The following is a 23,862-nucleotide window of genomic DNA, read 5'->3' on the forward strand; positions in this document are numbered from 1 at the left end:
AGAAATATCTTCCTGAAATATAAAATTACCAAAATAACCCCAACATTTAAAATTTCGTAAAAACCTCGTTCAAACTCCAAATTTAATCTGCTCACACCTATAAGTTCGTGGCGACGATATGATAAGAATATGCTAAAAGCATAGGTCATATGTCTCAAGATACGAGGGACAATGAAAGTCAACGTTTTTTCTCTGGGGGGCATTTTTCGTAAAATCACACCTTTAAAATTAATAAAACTGTAAAATCAGGGATAGATTATTACAATCTACCCACCTTAAAAAAATTTCATCTCTAAAATTTGAAATAAGTTGCTATACATAAAATACTCGAATATATATAGTGGTTGTATAAATGAGAATGTCATTCAGTGGCAATCGGATTGCAAGGATTCATCTTTCATGCCTCCAAGCTCATACTTTCCTTCTCCCTTAGTATAATAGTATAATATAATATCTACGTAACAACATAAAGTCGAAAACATATATATATATATATATATATATATATAATAACATAAAATCAAGAATACATATATAATAATATAAGTTAAACTACTAGCACTAAAATTAAGACCGAAAATGAAAATGACTCTCACCCAAACATTCGTAACGTCGTGTACTCCGAAAATATGTGTATGTGTGTGTCTTTGGGTCAAGCCCATATAATAACTAGTTAGGTACAAAACCTAATTAATTGAGATACTAACATATACGGCCTACTTGCCCACTTGCTTAACGAACCCAAAGAATAAGTCATCGATATTACAGTCTGCAGCCCGCAATACTAACAACTCACTATTGTCTTGATAAGCAAGCAATTACATCCTAAGAATGCAAAATTACCACTTTTCCCCTCACTAAAAGAATATGCATAAATCGTCCGATTTATGCCTCAATCGCACTCACGCACTACCTTCCAGGGTGACATCGACAGAAATACATAGTTTCCCACATCATAATTTTGGTCCCTCAAATACATGATTGCAATACTCTTTTGTTTATCAAGTGTTGTCCATAGAATTCCTTATACAACGTAACACCCCCTGTGGTGCCATACCCAAACCAGAATGATAAATGTCGTTATAGAAAAACTCCAATGGAGATAGGTGTTCGTCCCAACCATGCTGAAATTGCAAAACATATGAATGCAATATGTCTTTTAAGGCCTGGATAGTTTGTTCAAACTGGCTATTAGTCTAAGGGTGAGTTGTGGTACAAGTTAACAACTTAGTACCCATGGCCTTCAAAAAAGCTTCGCAAGACTTGGAAATGAAATGTGTATCACGATATGTGATAGCACACCACGTAATCGAACAATGTAGTTCACACATGCCTTGGCGAGCTGCCCTATCGTGAATTTCCTCCCGAATTTAGTGAGAAACCATGCCAAAAAAGCTAAAATAACATTCAAGAATTTAAGGGTCGAAACAAGTTCATCAAATCTAAAGTACAAGATAACTAGATTGAATACATAACTCTGATGCATGAACACATGTAAGTGCTTAACTTGATTATGTGGTAGCAATTTGAAATGGTTAAACATTGACTCAACTTGATTAGTAGTTTGATGAAAACTAATGAATGAGAACTTAGATTTCCCCTAAACCAATATTCACAACATCTCGCTACAACAGTAACTTCAAAGATATTCAATCACTGATGGTAAGGATTTGTTCAATATGGTGTTAATGGGTGCTTGCAGGATTGATGATCTCAACTAAAAACTTCATTGTCTGAATGGTTCTCCTAGACAGTCTGTCTACTTAAAAAATGACACAAAGTGCATTAGATAACCCAAGATTGACTAAAATATCTTTTAGTACCAGGTGGTGAATCTAGGATTACAAATAGAGCCGATGCATACCAAAACGTCAAAGAGTCTGACAAATTCGAGAATGAGGAATTTTGCCAAACAGTTCTAAGTATAGTCCTCACGGACTAATAGATAAAGCGTTGAGTGAGTTAGTCGACAAACACCAAAACATGTCCATAGTCTCCATGTATACCAGATAGTTTATGCAAGAAATGGGAATCACTCTCAACAACTCGAATGGTTCTTTTCTTCCTGTTTTGACCTTCAGGTAGTAAGGTATTTGCCTAACGACTAAGCAATTCCTTTTTCATCTCACGTCAAAAGTAGAAAGGTAGAACTTAATAGGCTAACAAGGCTTCTTGATGATCTGAAGAAAAAAATGTCGCATCAGTATTCATGAGTTCTGCATAAGGTGGAAATAGAAAATGTTGAAGAGCGTTAAAGTATCTATGTGTTTTTCCACTAAAGTCATCAACAACCATATTTGCACGATCAGGGTGGTATACGATGGTGCAATCATAGACATTGATATCCTAGCCATCATCACTATCTAAGATTTAGCTCATTTCGAGTGAATATATACTTGAAAAGTTTACGAGGTTGATAAAGATTTGACGTGTTTCTCTATGGAGAAGGTGTCAGTAGGTTTTCAAGTAAAGACGGCAATCATTAACTATAGGTCGCAAATAGGATGGTTCACATCATGTGGTCCCAACCGTCAAAAGGCATAAGCGTTACTTGACCTTGATGCATCAGCACGCAGCTAAACATTCAATAACACATCACCGTAGCATTCGAAATTGATCGACATCATCAAAGAGCGTAAGAACAATGGTCAGGTGAGACAACACTCCAATTGTCAAAAACATTGTTCAAATTCAACATCTCAAACAAAACTAACTTGTTTCCTAGCCAAAAATGGGAATATGGCTATGCTCAAAGAATCATTGACAACTACCGATAGAAATCAACAAGACTGATGATCATAACACTTTGTGAGGATTTTCGATTTTTGCAGCCGCAACCTTTTTGGAAATTGTAAGAATATCGTCTACTACGCTAGTGTCTCCCAAGAAAGGTATCTACTCTGAACAAAGTTAACATTCGAGGAATGTGGTATAAAGCTGACTGTCTATGTTTAGTAAATTTGACCTCGTTGTTGGAGTAAACAAGAAAGTTGTCGTTAAGGCAATCACTAATCCGTCAGAAAATGCATGGATTACCCGGTTAGTTAGGTTTATACACGTCGTTGGAGCATTCGTCAACTTGTTAAGAGGAAATGCAATCACCCAGAAATATTATGAGGTCCACACGAATTTCCTCGGCGAAAACAACAAGCCTGAGAAAATTGATTTGGTCTAACCAAACTGACATTTGCTAAACTTCACTTACAGTTGGTGCTTCCTTAGTGTCTCCAACATGAACTTCGGATGTTTCAAGTAATCTCCATATAGGTATGACTCTGCCCGCCATTCCTAGGGAACGCAAGTGGCAGAGCATCATCATCGTTTCAGATCTTCAGTTGGTCTTAACCAAATTTCATCCCACTATGATTTTTCTATTTCGCGTCACTTCTATGTAAATCTGATTTTGCTCGCCATTCCTAAGGAACGCATGTCACAGAGTATGGTCCATTGTTGAAAGTCGTCCATCATTCCATTATGTCACCAATAAGGCACAATCCTGACATGAATTTTCATACTTCAAATAAGGATGTGACAGTTCAAACTGAATAAGAATTGAACAATTGTGCCGAAAGACATCTATAAACGAAAGTCGTGACATCCAAATGATATCAAGGCCAACACAATACTAGAGTAGAAGAAGATCCAAAGTATGCTCTGAACAAACCATGCTTTGATACCAATCTGACATGCACCGATCCCGGCGTCAAGGCATTCCCATATCAGTAGCTTCGAGTCCTCATCTCGGTGTAGGATCCCTTTCTCTATAATCTTACCTTTTTATAATAATCCTTTTGCAGTATTTTTGATTAGTTGTCTACTTTGAAGACATTCCCGCATTTCCATATTTCTTTATATTTAAATTTACATATTTTATTTACGTTCGTTCTTTTCTTCATAACTCGCATGCATATTAAATTGTTTTTCATCACCCTCAAGTGTCGACCTACACGTGCACATCCTGGAGTTTGGAGGATATCGGGATCAGGGTGTGTCAATAGCAATAGTTTCTCTCATTATCAAACTGAAATTACAAAGCAATGGAAACAAGAGATTGTATCTTCTCTATCCTTTCTACATATTTGTGAGCTAATAGGCCTTTATATAGGAAAACTATATCTTCTCTGTTAAGGCCAAGAGATGTGAAAATAGGTAGCACACCTTCAACATTTGTTGGCTGACAAGAACTTCAACATTTGTTGGCTGTGATAGGAGCATATTTATGCGCCTTAGTTTAGCTTGTTCTTGTGCATTTATAGTGTTTTTCCTTAGTAAAGTAGTCTTTTAAGCTAGTTTTATGTGTTTTCAGGTTCTAAGGGCAAAGTATGCAAAAGGATGCATTTTGGAGCCTTTTGGAGCAATTTAGAGCTTGGAATGGACATCATATGTTTGGAGCCAAGAGGATGGACGAAATTGAAGATTTGAAGATGATGTTTCCTACTTGAAAAAGGTTTCCTAGTCGAAGTGGGAAAGCGCCTAATTAAAAGATGAAATCCTAATCAACAAAGGATTCCTAATTGAAGAAGGATTCCTAATCTACGAGGGATTCCTAGTTGAAGATGGATTCCTAGAAGAATGAAGATTCCTACTCAAACAAGGTTTCCTACTCGAAGTAGGAAAGTTAAATCCAAATGGCATCAAGTTGCAGCTACAAAGAAGATTTCCCAGTCCAAGAAGGAAAGGTTTCCAAGATGAAGTAGGAGAAGAATTCCAAGTCAAGAGAGGATTGAGACATGTTTTCCTAATGCTAGAAGGACTCCTAAGTGTTGTAGGACACAAATGAGAAGTTTCTAGAAAGTTTCCATCCTTGTCGTGGGTTTCATGCCATTCCTATCAGTTTTGGGGCTTTCTAGAAGCCCTATCCTTAATCCCTACTTTGGTGCCGCACCCTAGCTTCTAGATACCCTAATTCCTTGCCTTGCAAGGCATTCTAGAAACCTTATCACCTTATCCCATTGCTGCCGCACCCTTATCCCTTTTCCTTGCAAAATCTGATTGTTTAGACCTATTTCCTTGTGGATTTGGGTTATCCAAGTCCATATCTGATTACCCTAGGGTTTTAAGTGCCTATATATACTCATATTAACCCCTAAATCAGATCACCACTCACCACAATTCACAATTCACTCCAGAAATTCGTCCAAACCTCTCCACACTCTTGCCGCAGCCACCAAGCACCATTCCCATCCCCTAAACACTACTACATTCCTCCATAACCATATTTTCACTACACCATTCACCCAAACATCCCTCTTGTGTCGTGAGTTTGCAAAGGAGAAGGAAGGAGACTCTTGGAGCCGTGCATGCCATTCAAGGAGCTTGGATTGTTGGAGCGTTTCTAGGTGTTTTCTATCTTTATGTCAATGTTTAAATTTATTTATCTTTGTTTATTTGCGAACATGAGGAACTAATTTCTTTGTAGTTAGAGGGGAATTCAAAGCCAAGATCATATGTTTTATATGACTTGATTTCCTCCAGTTATGATTTCATAAATCGTGAATGTGGTTTACTTATCTATTTGATTGATAACATGTTTATGTATGTTGATTGAGGGTCGACACTTAGTTTGCATGCATGAATTTGATGCTAGAGTATAAGGGAATTTCACCTAATCGTTATTAACTTATATTCATAAGTAGTAAAAGTCGCTAGTCACGATTGTGTTAAGTAAATCCTTGGCAAGAGTAACATGCGTATTCCATAGTTATGAATGCCTCGTCAATGCTTACGATTTCCATTGAACTTAATGATCTTTGATATGTGTCTCTATCATGCGTATTCCATAGTTAGGGTCCTTGATAAGAATAATTTGGTTGTAATGCGTATTCCATTCAATTCAATGAATCTAGGGAAATCTGAGAATTAATTGGTGCAATCTAGTTAATTTGGGGCATTGTCATTCATGGTTTGTTGAAAGAGTAACTGGAAATCGAGTCGTATGCATATGTTTCATGTGTGGAGAAGGAACCCTCTAACTAGCCTTTCACCATTCTATTTCATCAATTTCGTGAGTTTTTAAGTTTGTTTACAAAGTTTATGTTTTAAAAGTTCAATTTCGTCAAAACCAAACCCCTTGCTTTTAAGTCTTGTTTTTAGAGTCAAAACTTGTTTCCTTTAAGTCTTTTGAGTCTTTGAAGTTCTATTTTCGTCCAAATCACTTGTTAGGTCTAGAATTGAGTCTTTTTTATTGTTATTTGCTGTTTTGAGTGTTTTAAGTTAGTTTTGAGTTTATAGAGTCTAGTTTAGTGTTTTTTGAATCTTATATTTGTTGATTGGCATCCCTAGTTAATCCCCAGTCTAGAACGATCCCTACTTGCATCATTACTACAATTGTCATCAATAGGGTTTAATTTGTGTGTCAAGTTAATTTTCACATCAAATTTTGGCGCCATTGCCGGGGATTAGCAACTTTGCTAATCCCTTGGATTGTTATTTTCGTTTTTCTTATTAGATCATATTCTTATGTTATTTTGTTTCTTGTTTTAGGTACTTGTTTATGACTCGGAGTTCTAATCCGGTTCACGAACATATTTTAGACTTTGACGGCGATTTTGAGCGTGAGTTGAGACGAAAGAGGAAGAACCCGGAACCTAGTGAATCAAGTGCAAGTTCCGAGTCCGTTTCTGAAGTTGAAGAGGAAGTGGAAGACATGGCAGCGGACAACCGAACGATCAAGGAGCTTTCCGCTTCGGGATTGGATAATGCCGCACCTCTATGTATCCAATACCCTAGGGCGGCTCAGGACAAAACTGCCGAGTTCGAATTGAAGTCAAGCTTGTTACATCACATTTCGAAGTACCATGGGCTGTCCATGGAAGATCCAAACAAGCACTTGAAGAAGTTTGAAGTCGTTTGCTCAAGCATGACTCCGGTAAACGTGGACGGGAGTATATTGAAGATGAAGGCTTTCCCCTTTTCTCTTATGGAAAAGGCGAAAGATTGGTTATATGAATTAGCTCCCGGAACAGTCACATCTTGGGAGAGCATGAAACGGGCTTTCTTAGAGAAGTTTTTTCCAACCTCTCGAGTCATTCTCCTACGAAAAAGGATAAGTGGAATTCAACAAGAAGAAGGTGAGTCTTTTCCTACATATTATGAACGTTTTAAATCTCTTGTTGCTTCTTGTCCACAACATCAAATGAAGGATGAGCTTCTTCTACAATACTTCTACGAGGGACTTCTACCAATCGAACGACAAATGCTAGATGCCTCGGCGGGAAGAGCATTGGTGGACAAGACCCCCACGGCAGCAAAGACCTTGATTGCAAATCGAGCATTGAACGCTCAACAATACGAAGGTGTTGGACAAAGAGGCACTCCACGGCAACACTAAGTGAATGAGGTAAGTGCCATAACCGAACTTCAAAATCAAATGGCTAACCTTACTACTTTGCTTTCTCAGGTTGTGGAAGGGCCAAAAGTTCAAAATGTAAGTGCGTGTGGCGTATGTTCCATGCAAGGACACCCTACGGACAAATGCCCACAATTGATCGAGAACGGAGGGTGGGAGACCCTCAATGCCGTGGGTTTTGGGCAGCAATACCAACAAAGGAATGATCCCTTTTCTAACACCTACAATCCCGGTTGCCGTGATCATCCAAATTTCAAATGGCGAGAACCCCAACAAGGCCAACAACAAAGCACATTTAGGCAACAACCCCCGGGTTTCTATCAAAAGCCATTTGCACCAACTCAACCCCAAGCACAACCCACCCAAAAATCAGGTTCGTCTATTGATAATGATCAAATTTTTAATTTATTAACTTCTATGGCGCAGGGAATGCAAAATAGGGACAAAAAGGTGGACGAGTTGGAGAAACAAGTAGGGCAAATTGCCAAGTTCATGGGGCAGTTTTGAGAGCAAGGCAAGTTGCCTAGCTCAACCATTGCAAATCCGAAAGGAGGCTTTGAATCTGCCAAGGCAATCATGTTAAGAAGTGGGAAACAAGTAGGAACAGCCCCACCACCATCCAAATCAGCCCCAAACAAGGTGGAAGAAGTAATAATTGAAGAGAAGGAACAGGGGTTGGCCACGGCAAGGAAAGAGGTTCCTTTGCCGCAAGTCTCCATGGCTCCTAAGCCATCCAATCTGCCAAATAAAGGTACAACCGTGTCCAATTACATTCCTACTAATGATTTCCCTTTGAATGTCCCCTTTCCTAGTAGGTTCAAGCAAACAACGAAAGAAGAAGCTGAAAAGGACATTCTAGAGACGTTCCGGAAAGTGCAAGTCAATATACCTCTCCTTGACGCAATTAAGCAAGTACCAAGGTACGCCAAGTTTTTGAAGGAACTATGTACAACAAGAAAGAGAATTTCAAACAAAGAGGTTGTCCAGGTAAGTAAGAATGTTTCCGCTGTTTTGCAAAGAAAATTACCTCCTAAATGCAAAGATCCGGGAAGTTTTACAATTCCATGTGTTATAGGCAATACTAAATTTGAACAAGCTATGTTAGATCTAGGAGCTTCAATTAATGTCATGCCATACTCAATATATGCATCCATGAACTTAGGAGAGCTTAAAAACGATGGTGTTATAATTCAATTAGCCGATCGTTCTAATGCATATCCGAAAGGAGTTTTGGAAGATGTGTTGGTGCAGGTGGATAACTTGATATTTCCAGCGGATTTCTACGTTTTAGAGATGGAGGACTCACCAAATGTCACCCCATTGCCGATTCTACTTGGGAGGCCATTCATGAAAACAGCACGCACCAAGATCGATGTGTTCAAAGGGACGTTGACAATGGAATTTGATGGGGAGATTATTAACTTTAACATTTCTGAAGCTATGAAATTTCCTAAAGATGATCATTCTTGTTTTTCTATTGATATATTGGATGAATTGGCGCAGGATTATCTTGATATGTTGGAAGACGATCCACTCGAAACGACAATTGCACAAGGACTTGGCACAAAACCCAACATGGCCGTACCAAAGGATGAACATGCCGAGCTTGTGGCTGCCTTGGAATCATTGCCAAAACATCATGGTAAGCCTTCTAACCCAATTCCAATTCCCGTTTCCACTAATACGTTGTTACCTTCTGTGATTCAGGCCCCCGTTCTTGAGCTTAAACCATTGCCGGATCATTTAAAGTATGTATTTCTGGGAGATGAAGAAATGTTGCCCGTCATTGTCTCTTCATCACTCACGGCATTAAAGGAGGAAAAATTGATTCGGGTGTTGAAAGAACACAAAACAGCCATTGGATGGACATTGGCCGATATTAAGGGGATTAGCCCTACAACATGCATGCATCGCATATTTCTTGAGGAGGGGGCCAAACCAACTCGAGAGGCTCAACACCGACTCAACCCTCCAATGATGGAAGTTGTGAAAAAAAGAGATTATAAAGCTTCTCGATTGTGGAGTGATCTATCCAATCTCGGATAGCCGTTGGGTCTCACCGGTTCAAGTTGTCCCCAAGAAGTCCGGAGTCACTGTGGTGAAGAATGCCGAGGATGAGCTTGTGCCAACCCGTATTCAAACAGGTTGGAGAGTATGCATTGACTATAGGAAGCTCAACAACACCATAAGGAAGGACCACTTTCCATTGCCATTCATTGACCAAATGCTTGAAAGGTTAGCCGGTCATTCTTTTTATTGTTTTCTTGACGGTTATTCGGGATATAATCAAATTGTCATAGCTCCGGAAGACCAAGAAAAGACCACTGTCACGTGCCCATTTGGTACTTTTGCTTACCGCCGCATGCCATTCGGTTTATGCAATGCACCGGCCACGTTCCAACGATGCATGGTAAGTATTTTTTCAGATTTTATTGAGAAGATTATTGAGGTATTCATGGATGATTTTAGTGTCTTTGGCGATTCGTTTGATGGTTGCTTGGAAAATCTCACATTAATCTTAAAACGACGCATGGAAACTAACCTTGTTTTAAATTGGGAAAAGTGTCACTTTATGGTAAAACAAGGCATAGTTTTAGGGCATATTGTTTCTGCAAGGGGAATTGAGGTTGATAAATCGAAAATAGATCTTGTACGCTACTTACCCTCTCCGACTTCGGTTAGAGAGGTTCGTTCGTTTCTGGGACATGCAGGATTTTATAGGCGATTCATCAAGGATTTTTCAAGGATTTCCACACCCCTTTGCCGACTTCTCCAAAAGGAGGTGCCCTTCGAGTTCAACGAGGAGTGTGAAAAGGCGTTCAAACACCTTAAAGAGATGCTAACTTCGGCCCCCATCATTCGGCCACCAGATTGGAGCATTCCCTTCGAGCTTATGTGCGATGCATCTAATTATGCTCTAGGCGCTGTTTTGGGACAAAGGAAGGACCACAATGCAAAGTGTCCCTACATTTGGTGTGTCATATGGGCACGGATATCAAACTCATCAACATCCTCAATTCACTATGAAAGAAGATGCGTGGGGTTATCAAGGCTATGATCAACCAAGCAACAACATGTTTTCCAACACTTACAATTTGGCTTGGAGAGATCATTCAAATTATATGTGGGGGGAACATCAACAATTCCAACAAGATGGATATTGGCAGCAAGAGGAGGAGTTCTATTCAAGACCTATGCAATATGCTCAATCAAACTCAGGTTCGTCAATAGATTATAATCAGATTCTTAATGAATTAAATTGTTTAGTGCAGGGCTCACAAAATCAAGCCAAGGAGGCTCAACGAGATGCATATTGGCAGCCATATGAGGAGTTCTACACCACGCCTATGCAGCCACCACCGCATACCCCACAACAATTCCAATCAAATTCAATTATGTCCATGGATAGTGATCAAATTCTTCAATTACTAACCTCTTTGATGCAGGACCAAAAAAATCAAGACAAGAAGTTGGATAAATTGAAGAGTCGAATGGGAGAGATTATGGAATTCATGGTACAAATTCAAGAGCAAAGTGAACTCTCCAACTCAACTGTTGAAAAGTCGAAGGAAGATTTTGAAATCCATGATGCTATCACTTTGGGAAGTGCTATGGAGGTTGGAGCTGACCTAAAAACGTCCAAACATAGCCTAGAAGTGGATGAGGAGCTATTGATTGAGGAGGAGGAAGAAGACATACACACGACAAGGGTAGAACAACCCTTGTCGCAGCCCCTTAAGCCCTCTAACCCACCCACCACAAGTAAGGACGTCCCAATTTCATTTCATTCTCATGTTATTCCTCCGAATGTCCCTTTTCCTCGCAGGTTTTTGATTCCCAAGAAAGAAGAGAGTGAAAAAGACATCGTGGAAGCCTTCCCAAAGGTGCAAAATGATATTCCAATTCTTGGTGCAACAAATCAAGTTCCAGATTGTGTTGAAATGTTCAAAGGACTTTGTACACCAAGAAGAATGATTCAAGAGAAAGAAGTAGCTGGAGAATGTCAAGAATTCATCAAAGAGGATGTATTTGACACACCAAAACCCAAAGAAGTTGAGTTTGATGACACGGGACAAATCACAACCATTGTAGTAAATCTAGCCAAATTCAAAGTCCCTAAAACTTTCAAAGAAGTGGTATTTGTCATTGAGTTCATGTCGGAGCACACAGGTAAGCCACCTCCCAAAATTTCAATTTTGGTTTATACTAATATGTTGTTAATGATTCAGGCACCCACTCTTGAATTTAAACCATTGCCGGATCATTTCAAGTATCATCTCCCATTTAAAGATCAATTCCATGCCGTGGGACCTAGGGGAGTTTGAATGGAAGTATCGTCCGGCTGGAAGACATTAACGCAAGCGCTTCGTGGGAGGCAACCCATGCGAATAAAGAAGACCTAGGAAGCTCCGGCATCACAACCAGATTTGCGTTCCTACACCCTACTCTTTATTGCTTTTACTTTGCCATATTTGTCATGTTTGCTAGTTGTGTTATTTGCTTGCTTTTGTGTGAGTCTATATGTTTGAAACATTGAGGACAATGTTTGGTTTAAGTGTGGGGGGGTAAACAAAGTGTTTTTGTTGAAAAATTCGTAGGATTTTACCACCTAACATTTCAAAGGTTGTTTTTCACTATTTTTTTAGTGTTTTTAGTATGTTTTGATGTGTCTTTATGTGGCTTTAAAAGGAAATACGAAAATTAAAAAAAAAAAAATTCGAAAAAGTTTGAAAAAAAAAACCAAAAAGAGTCGTTTTAAAGTTGTTTTGTGTGTTTGTTTGTGTCTTAGGGTACCTTCCAACACAATGATGAGGATTCGGTTTTTAATTGCATGACTGTTAAAGAGAGTTGTAAACATGGATGGAAGTTGATTTACTCTTTGGTTTATGTTTGGTTGTGGTTATAACTTATGAATTCACATGTAATCATAAAGAAAAAAAATCAGTTTTTGTAACATGCTTGAAGGAAGGAACTCAAATTAATGCTACAACCTTGTGAGACTTGAGCCTAAACGTTTATTTGGAGAGTTAAAATCTGTGCATTTTTGTTTTCTAAAGTCGTTGCATGATCTCATTATTCTTTGCTTGGTTGCTACTTAGAATGCGTTTTATCACTTTAGTTCCAAATGCTAGAACTCATGTCCGTTTCATTCTAAGCTTAAAATTGAGTGCATAACATATAACAAGATGAAGTGTTTAGTAGTTACCACCAAAGCCAAAAAGCCTTCATCCCATGCATTTGTTTTGTAGGTTTAACCCCTTTGAGCCTTATTTAGCCTATTTTCCTTGTTAGCCACATTATCCTTACCTAGCCTAGATTAGGACTACCCATACCCTTGTTCTTAAAGTATAGTGGAGCATGACTTAGAGGGAATTCCTTTTGATCAACATATTGCCGAAAACAAGTGTGGGGGAAGAGATTTTTGTGTGTGTGTGTGTGCCAAAGTCTTAAATGAGGCACGGGTAGAAAAGAAAAAGAAAAAAAATTCGTGGAAAATAGAAAGAAAAAAAGAAAAGTTGTGAAAAGAATGAAGAAGAGTTGAAAAATATGTTTGAAAAGCTCTAAAGTGTTGGTTGTTGAAGAAAGGGTCCAAAAAACTTGAATTTGACCCTAAGTGTTGCATGAACTTTCCCTTTGTGTTTAAAGTGTGTTTATACCATATTTAGGGCCTCGTATATTTGGGCCTTGGGCCTTGTATTTGGGCCTCACACTAAAGCCCATACTTTGTAAAGGAGGAGGAGCCCCTTATTCTATAAAAGGGGACTCCTACCCTCATTCTAAAGGGGCCTCACACTCACTCTCGGAGGCCAATTCCTAGGCCTGAGATCCCCTCTCTCACCCTCAGAAGCTCTCAGAAGCTCTCACCATCTCCCTCTCTATTCCCTCAAATAAATACAGAATCAGTGTGGACGTAGCCCAAACCTTGGGGTGAACCACGATACATCTTGTGTTATTTACATTACTTGCAGATTCACGGTCGGATTTACGTTGTACCAAGACCATCCGGTTTTGTGCATCAACATTTGGCGCCGTCTGTGGGAATCGACACGAAAAGTTACATCGGTTCTCTTTCAATCTTTCATCACACCACCGTGAAACCTTCACAATCTTCCCCGTGTATCTGCAAAAAGAACCCAGAAAAAACCCATCAAACCATCATCTCATTTTCTTCAGATCTCTGCGTCTCTCCGTGAGTGCACCGACACTCTCCCGTTTTTCCCAACAAAAATCACAACTCTCCATCAGATCATTCTCTCTATCTCTCTGAGATACAAAAAAAAAAAGAAAAGCCAATCCCATCTCTTCATCTCTCTGCTGCACGGTCTCAGCTTCTCCCTCCGTCTCTCTTAGACGTTCCCTCCACCTTCGAGCCTGCTGACTCGTTAACCCGGCCCAACTCGCCCGATGATCCGGATCTGACACCTCTCCAGCTTCAACACCCATCACGCCTCAGCAGATCCAAACCAAAAGATTCAGGCTTCAGCAGCTGCGAGCCCAGACATATACCCAGGCCCGCACCCACCTCCCGGAGCCCATTAACAAGGACCATCATCTCCGTCCTCTCTCGGATTCGCCACCACGAACCCCACACATGTGCTCCTCGTCATCTTCTCCACACCATCTCCTCTCCAAGATCTGCGCTTCAGCTCTCCGCCGCAAACACCAGCCGCCATGATGCTCCAGTACCAGCTTTGAGCGCAGAAATTGTAGTAGACGGAGATGATCAGCAAGCACAAGCCAAAATCCCGAAACCAGATTGCAGCAATGACGATCCGTGACACATGCGAGGAATCTTTTGTCCTCGAAAATAACGACGAGGTGGAGGACAAAAGCTTTTGTCGCTCGGCTCTGTTACAGAATCAAAGCTTTCCCAATTCAAGACCCTCTCTTTCTCTCTCCGATGGCTCCGAAGAAACTTGTAGAAAACCTGCCAGCCGCCGTGGTGGAGGACTCCGACAATGAAACCGTAGGTGAAGAGGAAGAAGAAGAGGATGAAGAAAAACCCTTTGCGGCAGTCACGAAGTCAAATCCCCAATTGGGTTCTGCCTCTGAAGACGATTCCAGATACAGGTCAGAGACAGAGTCCAACAACCAGCTCACCTCCAGCTTCAACCTCAACATCATTGCTCGAATCCCTAACTAAAGGTTCAGTCATTTAGCATATAAAAGCGTCACATTCCAAGCCAACTAATACCCAGATTCTCAAATTCTCAAACTTTCAACCTAATGGCAAGACTTGGTCTGATTTCTGTCCTCCTTGCTGGGTTCCTTCTGTTTTCTACAATGGCTGCCAAGAAATCTGATGATTTGGGCAGGGATACAGAACACTTTGCTTCCACTGCGGCAGAGCCGTCGTCGGATAGTGAGAGCATGAAATAAGTCGCAGCGACGGAAGCTCCATCTTTCCGACGTTTGGGACCTGTTGGAAAGGGTGGAAACACTGGAGAAGGTGAAAGGAAAGCTAATAATTCGGTGGCTGGTGGTGGTATTATTATTGCCAGGCTTGTCACTACCATTTCTGCAGCTGTCTTCCTCTACATCAGGGTCACCAGAAGAAGGGGTGGAGTTATGCTCACATTCATAAGAGACAGAGACAGAGAGAAAGGCAGTGGGAACATAATAGAAAAAGAAAAAGAAAAAGATCATGATGTTACTAAAGAATAGAAAAAAAGAAAAAGAAAAAGGGAGACTGAAATTGGTATGCTTTTACTTTTGCCCGGCGATGCTTTCCATTAATTCTCTATGATTAAATGGATCAGGTGCATGCAAGCACATATGGGTTGATGACCTCCAAAGAAAGTGGTCGCGGAGCTCATGAGTGATGACCTCCAAAGATGCTTTTTACAAATGGACAGCAGAGACAGAGAGGAAGGTGCAGTGGAAAGCACAAGCAAAGCAAAGTAAAAGAGCAAAGCAGAAAGCATGGCTACCCTTTCAACATGAGATTTGCGGTGGAAAAGAGCAAAGCAGAAAATATGGCTACCCACTGAGATAATTACAAAAGAAAAGTAGAAAAGAAAGAGAAAAACAAAAGTAAGGAATAAACATTCTACCAGAATGATGTAATTTATTATCTTTCGGAGACATATGTATAAACCCCATCCGAGGGTAATATGTATAAACCCCATCAGAGGGTAAAAAAAAAAAAAAAAAAAAAAAAAAAAAAAAAAAAAAAAAAAAAAAAAAAAAAAAAAAGAACAACGACAAGCCCAAAATAAATGGGTTGGACTGGAATGTTGTGGAGGGCGAAGGCCCATACGCCCAAAATCGCTCCAATCAAGCTATCAAAAGTACGCCCAGTACTTCAAATCATACATGAGCACTACTCATGTCATTCATACATAAACATTCATGAACATCACTCATGACAATCATACATAAACATTCATGACCATCATTCATGTCAACATTCATGAGCATCACTCATGCTAACATTCATGAGCATCACTCATGTCAATCAACATAAACATTCATGAGAATCACTCATGTCAATCAACATAAACATTCATGAGAATCACTCATGTCAATCAGCTTCAAAAGCTTAATTTACAGAGCTCTAGCTTCAAAGACTTCATTTACAAGAGCTATAGCTTCAAAGCTTCACTTGCAAAGCTTCACTTACAAAGCTTCAGTGCATGGTCTACAAAGACCGCCTCCGAACAACCGCCACTTCGGCCCATACATGGATTCAATTTGAAGTCTCCAACCAACAGACTCTATTGACCGAAGACTTGGGGGACTACATTATGTACCATATATTGGGCCTCAACTGGGCCTCATGAAAAATACTTGGGGGACTCTAGCCCATTATTTATGTATTAAGGAGCGAACCCTTATTCTATAAAAGGGACTCCCTCACTTTCATTGAAAGATCACCCATGATTTATGTATTGAGGAGCGAGCCCTTATTCTATAAAAGGGACTCCCTCACCACCATTAGAGAGCATCGCCGCCTACTGAGCAACTGTCTCACTGCGAGCATCAACTCTAGCCCATCACTTATGTATTGAGGAGAGAGCCCTTATTCTATAAAAGGGACTCCCTCACCTTCAACGCCACAAGCTGAGCCAACCAAGGCAACACAAGCTACAAGCAGAGCGGCCTCGCAACATGTGCTACTTCTAGTTGAGCATCATTTCAGATTGGGCACCGCCTCATATCAAGCATTAGTTCTAGACGACATCTAGTTACTTCGGCCCACACATGGACTGAATTTCAAGTCTCCAGCCAAAAGACTCTCTTGACTGAAGACTTGGGGGACTACTGTTTATACCATATTTAGGGCCTCGTATATTTGGGCCTTGGGCCTTGTATTTGGGCCTCACACTAAAGCCCATACTTTGTAAAGGAGGAGGAGCCCCTTATTCTATAAAAGGGGACTCCTACCCTCATTCTAAAGGGGCCTCACACTCACTCTCGGAGGCCAATTCCTAGGCCTGAGATCCCCTCTCTCACCCTCAGAAGCTCTCAGAAGCTCTCACCATCTCCCTCTCTATTCCCTCAAATAAATACAGAATCAGTGTGGACGTAGCCCAAACCTTGGGGTGAACCACGATACATCTTGTGTTATTTACATTACTTGCAGATTCACGGTCGGATTTACGTTGTACCAAGACCATCCGGTTTTGTGCATCAACAAAGTGGATTTTTTGCATTCAAAAGTGAATTCTAAGTGTCAAAATCATGACTTTGCTCACTATTTCTTTAAGAATGTTTGTTTTCCATATCCGTTTTTGTTAGCCAATACCTTAAGCCCCGTTACAACCCTTGACTTTAATCTTGAGTGTTGTGTATTTCAATTTGTGGAGTTTGAAATTGGTTTGAGCATATGGTGTCATTGGTTCTCGCATCTAAGTAGTAGCATTCCATTCATGAGATCATATTTATAAACATGTTATTAACTCCGGAAATTGCTCCCTTTGTCATACATATATGTGAGCATTCGTTTTTATTTTTACATCAATCTTCTCACATATATAACTAGTGTAGGGTGTGTAGTTAGAAAATCTGAGTGAAAATAGAGTGCATATCTAGTAAGGAACTGAGGGATTCTCTAAGGCATGTTACTACATTCAAAACATTGTTTTAATTGGTTAAATGTGAACTAGTAAGTAGTGACTACGATTAAGTATGTGCTTAAGTGTAAAGATGGCTAAAATCTGTGGGAATGATGATTTTTAACGTGTCATGTGCATTGGAAATCCCTGAGGCGATTGTTGGAAGGTTTAGGTTGTGTTTTACTCGTTTTGTTTCGTTTATTTACTTTGTTTCGTTTTGTTTTGCTCGAGGACTAGCAAAAGCTAAGTGTGGGGGAATTTGATAGGAGCATATTTATGCGCCTTAGTTTAGCTTGTTCTTGTGCATTTATAGTGTTTTTCCTTAGTAAAGTAGTCTTTTAAGCTAGTTTTATGTGTTTTCAGGTTCTAAGGGCAAAGTATGCAAAATGATGCATTTTGGAGCCTTTTGGAGCAATTTAGAGCTTGGAATGGACATCATATGCTTGGAGCCAAGAGGATGGACGAAATTGAAGATTTGAAGATGATGTTTCCTACTTGAAAAAGGTTTTCTAGTCGAAGTGGGAAAGCGCCTAATTAAAAGATGAAATCCTAATCAACAAAGGATTCCTAATTGAAGAAGGATTCCTAATCTACGAGGGATTCCTAGTTGAAGATGGATTCCTAGAAGAATGAAGATTCCTACTCAAACAAGGTTTCCTACTCGAAGTAGGAAAGTTAAATCCAAATGGCATCAAGTTGCAGCTACAAAGAAGATTTCCAAGTCCAAGAAGGAAAGGTTTCCAAGATGAAGTAGGAGAAGAATTCCAAGTCAAGAGAGGATTGAGACATGTTTTCCTAATGCTAGAAGGACTCCTAAGTGTTGTAGGACACAAATGAGAAGTTTCTAGAAAGTTTCCATCCTTGTCGTGGGTTTCATGCCATTCCTATCAGTTTTGGGGCTTTCTAGAAGCCCTATCCTTAATCCCTACTTTGGTGCCGCACCCTAGCTTCTAGATACCCTAATTCCTTGCCTTGCAAGGCATTCTAGAAACCTTATCACCTTATCCCATTGCTGCCGCACCCTTATCCCTTTTCCTTGCAAAATCTGATTGTTTAGACCTATTTCCTTGTGGATTTGGGTTATCCAAGTCCATATCTGATTACCCTAGGGTTTTAAGTGCCTATATATACTCATATTAACCCCTAAATCAGATCACCACTCACCACAATTCACAATTCACTCCAGAAATTCGTCCAAACCTCTCCACACTCTTGCCGCAGCCACCAAGCACCATTCCCATCCCCTAAACACTACTACATTCCTCCATAACCATATTTTCACTACACCATTCACCCAAACATCCCTCTTGTGCCGTGAGTTTGCAAAGGAGAAGGAAGGAGACTCTTGGAGCCGTGCATGCCATTCAAGGAGCTTGGATTGTTGGAGCGTTTCTAGGTGTTTTCTATCTTTATGTCAATGTTTAAATTTATTTATCTTTGTTTATGCGAACATGAGGAACTAATTTCTTTGTAGTTAGAGGGGAATTCAAAGCCATGATCATATGTTTTATATGACTTGATTTCCTCCAATTATGATTTCATAAATCGTGAATGTGGTTTACTTATCTATTTGATTGATAACATGTTTATGTATGTTGATTGAGGGTCGACACTTAGTTTGCATGCATGAATTTGATGCTAGAGTATAAGGGAATTTCACCTAATCGTTATTAACTTATATTCATAAGTAGTAAAAGTCGCTAGTCACGATTGTGTTAAGTAAATCCTTGGCAAGAGTAACATGCGTATTCCATAGTTATGAATGCCTCGTCAATGCTTACGATTTCCATTGAACTTAATGATCTTTGATATGTGTCTCTATCATGCGTATTCCATAGTTAGGGTCCTTGATAAGAATAATTTGGTTGTAATGCGTATTCCATTCAATTCAATGAATCTAGGGAAATCTGAGAATTAATTGGTGCAATCTAGTTAATTTGGGGCATTGTCATTCATGGTTTGTTGAAAGAGTAACTGGAAATCGAGTCGTACGCATATGTTTCATGTGTGGAGAAGGAACCCTCTAACTAGCCTTTCACCATTCTATTTCATCAATTTCGTGAGTTTTTAAGTTTGTTTACAAAGTTTATGTTTTAAAAGTTCAATTTCGTCAAAACCAAACCCCTTGCTTTTAAGTCTTGTTTTTAGAGTCAAAACTTGTTTCCTTTAAGTCTTTTGAGTCTTTGAAGTTCTATTTTCGTCCAAATCACTTGTTAGGTCTAGAATTGAGTCTTTTTTATTGTTATTTGCTGTTTTGAGTGTTTTAAGTTAGTTTTGAGTTTATAGAGTCTAGTTTAGTGTTTTTTGAATCTTATATTTGTTGATTGGCATCCCTAGTTAATCCCCGGTCTAGAACGATCCCTACTTGCATCATTACTACAATTGTCATCAATAGGGTTTAATTTGTGTGTCAAGTTAATTTTCACATCAGGCTGATAGGACGCGGTCGATGGTGCATATTTCTTCATGTGGGTCATCCACTTTTATAACACTCTTAGATATTTACCGATTTACATGAGGATTGAGGAGAGAGAGAAACTTCAATAATAGGAGAGTTTTAACATTTTTTAATGTTTAGCTTTTTTTTTAAATAAAAAAAAAAGGTTTATTACTATTAAGGAAAGGGAGAAGAGTTTGAAATTATTACAATAATTAGGAGAGGGTGGAGTTTTAACTCAAGAAGCAGGGTAGAAATCAACACCCTATCCACTAGGATACCTTTTCAAATCTATAGAGTACTACTTCATTAAGTTAAACTAGCAAGTCTTTTTAAAGATTCTTAGGGCAATGTTTTGTTGATTTCTTACTAAAATATTTAGCATAGTGTGGTTTTAGTGTCTCTTGGAGTGTCACTTAGTACTACAGTATAATGATATTCCTATTCACGCATAAGTGAGATGTCTTAAGTTTGAATCTCGTAAATAAAGAGTTTAAAACCAATTTATTCCCCTCACCCCTTAATATAAATGTCGTTATTTAAAAAACAAAATCTCTTGAAGATGCTCAACTTCATAATAGTGCTAGGTTTTTTAGAGGAAAGAAAACAACTAGAGAGAAAGAAAAAAAAAGGGCTTTGTGGAGAAGTTCAAGATTGAGAGTGAAAAATCCACTCCTCCTCTGTCAACAAATCGGCATTTCCTATTAGATAAATAGTAGGCTAGCTTTTATCTTTCATTTGTTCATCACCATCAATATCAAATTTATGAACAACCATGTGTTCCTTGGTTCCAAGTCACAAGGAGAACATTTTTGTGTAAAACTATGATATCTTGTGTTATAAAAGTTGTGGGAATTGAATGCCCACATGGTTTAGTCAAAGGTGAAACAATAAGGACTAAAAATAATGGTATTGTCAGATTTTGCTGTTGTGGTATGGCATGGTTTTCAACTTGTATGACACGGTTTTTTAATATGCATTAATTTCCTTTGTAGATATATGCACGTAAATAACTCTATATAAAGAGCACGCAATGTATGATCAAACAACACAAAGATCAAGAATGAAAGCAATAATACAAATATCTCTCCCATCTCTTTACCTACATCATTTGTGTGATACAATTACAAAAATAAACAATATGATACTTTTGTCTATTTATAACATCTTGCTATTTGTTTTAGACTTCTTTGAATGCTCTGGTGTCAACTTTATCCCACATCGACCAAACACGAAATCTTGTCTAGTTTATATAGTTCCAACTCCCACGTTAGTCTGTGTTCGTAGAAAGGAGAGATGGTTGGCATCTCCCCTGACAGGGATGGGAACAGCTTACGAGCTTACCTGTTACACATCCGGTTAAGGCTACCCACCCTTGTGGTGGATCTATAACCATTTTTTTTTTTTCTTTTTTTTTTCATTTCTCCAAAATAATTCAACCGTTAAATTCATTTAGGGTTCGTCGTAAAGCCAGAATTTTGCTTCCATTTTAGATAAGGTGCCAAAATATCCACAACATCTTCGTTTACCGAACAACTCTCAAGATTTAATGGCTACCAGTGCTGTCCACTGGACTGTGAATTCCTCAGATACAAGGCGACCCATCTTCTTCTCTTCACCTTTTCGACAAATCCCAACCAAAAATTTCAACATTTCTTGCCGCTCCGCCAAGTCTCCTCCCAAATCCACGCCGGATTTAGCCGAACCCACCACCAACAAGAAGAAGAACAAATACCCATCTTTATCTTTGTCCGAGCAGCTCCAGCCTCTGACCACAACCACTCTCTCCGACCCTCCTCCGCCCCAAGACCAATCCCAGTTGATATCCAAGCCCAAATCCATCTGGGTCAACCCGGCCAAGCCGAAACGCTCCGTGCTCTCTCTGCAGCGGCAGAAGCGGTCTCTCTACTCTTACAATCCTCGGGTGAGAGATCTGAGGGGGTTTGCCCACAAACTCAACGACTGTGATGCCACCAAAGTTGCCTTCTTGGCTGCCCTTGAAGAAATCCCCCACCCGCCCACACGAGAAAATGCGCTTTTGATTCTGAATAGCTTGAAGCCATGGCAGAAAACCCACATGTTCTTCAATTGGGTGAAGTCCCAGAATTTGTTTCCAGTGGAAACCATATTCTACAATGTCACTATGAAGTCTCTGAGGTTCGGGAGGCAGTTTCAGCTCATCGAAGAGCTCGCGGAGGAGATGATAAGGGACGAGATTGAGCTCGATAACATTACGTATTCTACTATAATCACTTGTGCCAAGAGGTCCAAGCTTTTCGACAAGGCGGTCGAGTGGTTTGAGAGGATGTATAAGACCGGTTTGATGCCGGATGAGGTGACTTACTCTGCCATTTTAGATGTTTATGCTAAATTGGGCAAGGTTGAGGAGGTTCTTAGTTTGTATGAGAGGGGAAGAGCTAGTGGGTGGAAACCGGACCCAATTGCATTTTCGGTTTTGGGTAAGATGTTTGGGGAGGCTGGGGATTATGATGGTATTAGGTATGTATTGCAAGAAATGGCTGCTCTTGGTGTAGAACCTAATTTGGTTGTGTACAATACTTTGTTAGAGGCAATGGGGAAGGCCGGAAAGCCTGGTTTGGCCAGGAGCTTATTTGAAGAAATGGTGGAATCAGGGCTAACCCCGAATGAGAAAACATTGACGGCGCTTGTTAAGATCTATGGCAAGGCAAGGTGGGCTCGAGATGCCTTGGAATTGTGGGAGCGAATGAGGTCGAATAAGTGGCCTATGGACTTCATTTTGTATAACACATTGTTGAATATGTGTGCGGATCTTGGTTTGGAGGAGGAAGCTAAGATGCTTTTTGAGGATATGAAGCAGTCGGAGCATTGTAGGCCGGACAGTTGGAGTTACACTGCAATGCTGAACATCTATGGGAGCGGAGGGAATGTTGACGAGGCAATGAAATTGTTTGAAGAAATGTCCGAGTTGGGTATCGAGCTCAATGTCATGGGGTGCACTTGTTTGATTCAGGGCTTGGGGAAAGCTAGAAGATTCGGTGATATGGTTCGAGTCTTTGACATTGCAGTTGAAAAAGGGGTTAAACCAGATGATAGGCTTTGTGGGTGCTTACTCTCTGTTGTATCGTTGTGCGAAGAAACTGAGGATGAGGATAGGGTGCTTTCTTGTTTGCAGCAGGCAAATCCAAAGTTGGTGACTCATGTCCAAGTGCTGCAAGATAAGAAAATCGGGTTTGAGACTTTTAAAGATGAGTTCAGGGACGTTATTGGTAGGACTGCGGTTGAATCCCGGAGACCCTTCTGTAATTGCTTGATTGATATATGCCGAAACAAAAACAACCATGAGAGAGCTCATGAGCTGCTCTATTTGGGAACCCTATACGGGTTGTATCCGGGTCTACACAACAAGACTGCAAGGGAGTGGTGTTTGGACGTTAGGTCACTATCCATAGGTGCAGCTCACACTGCACTTGAAGAGTGGATGGGAACGCTCTACAAAATAGTAGAGCGGGAAGAGGCATTGCCGGAGATGTTCTCCGCTCAAACTGGTAGCGGAAGTCACAAATTCTCGCAAGGGCTGTCGCATTCCTTTGGTTCTCATGTGAAGAAATTGGCTGCGCCGTTTAGACAGAGTGAAGAGAAAGCTGGTAGTTTTGTGGCAACCAGGGAGGATCTAGTGTCGTGGGCGCAGTCACAGGCTCCGTCGCCGGCCGTCACAACTGCTTAAGTGGCTTTATATGTTTATACTACGTAATGTCAAATGTGAAATGGATGATCTCATTTGGATCGTTGCATGTTTCACGATAACTTTTTGTACCAGAGTAGTTAGACAGTTTTCAGGCAACCTAAAAGTTTAGGGAGTTGTTTGGTATCCTAGTTGTTTTTCGTCCAATTTTTCGTTTTTGAAACTAACTAGAACCAAGTAATTTAGCTACTTATATCATTTTGAAAATAAAAGGTTGGGTCTTGGTGAATAACCTTGTGAAAGACATAACAACCAGACTCCCTACTTGGGACACGGTTCACTTTATGTCCACTTT

At 40.0% G+C, this 23,862-nt stretch overlaps 1 protein-coding gene and 1 non-coding gene across 2 annotated transcripts; both read left to right on the forward strand.

The window, feature by feature from the left end:
• The first annotated feature begins 21,105 nt into the window (after positions 1-21,105).
• On the forward strand, positions 21,106-23,799 carry LOC126607694 (pentatricopeptide repeat-containing protein At5g46580, chloroplastic-like). The gene has a single exon (XM_050275393.1). The coding sequence runs from the start codon at positions 21,393-21,395 to the stop codon at positions 23,547-23,549; it is 2,157 nt and encodes a 718-aa protein (XP_050131350.1). The 5' UTR covers positions 21,106-21,392; the 3' UTR covers positions 23,550-23,799.
• LOC126609463 (U6atac minor spliceosomal RNA) lies at positions 21,121-21,247 on the forward strand. Its single transcript, XR_007618177.1, has one exon. It is a non-coding gene; the product is annotated as a U6atac minor spliceosomal RNA (small nuclear RNA).
• Positions 23,800-23,862: the final 63 nt, after the last annotated feature.

This window comes from Malus sylvestris, chromosome 16 (assembly GCF_916048215.2).
Source record: "Malus sylvestris chromosome 16, drMalSylv7.2, whole genome shotgun sequence".
Classification (NCBI taxonomy): domain Eukaryota; kingdom Viridiplantae; phylum Streptophyta; class Magnoliopsida; order Rosales; family Rosaceae; genus Malus; species Malus sylvestris.

Excerpts from the sequence above, each read along its gene's own strand:
- LOC126607694 (XM_050275393.1), top strand. The coding sequence starts at position 21,393 with ATGGCTACCAGTGCTGTCCACTGGACTGTGAATTCCTCAGATACAAGG.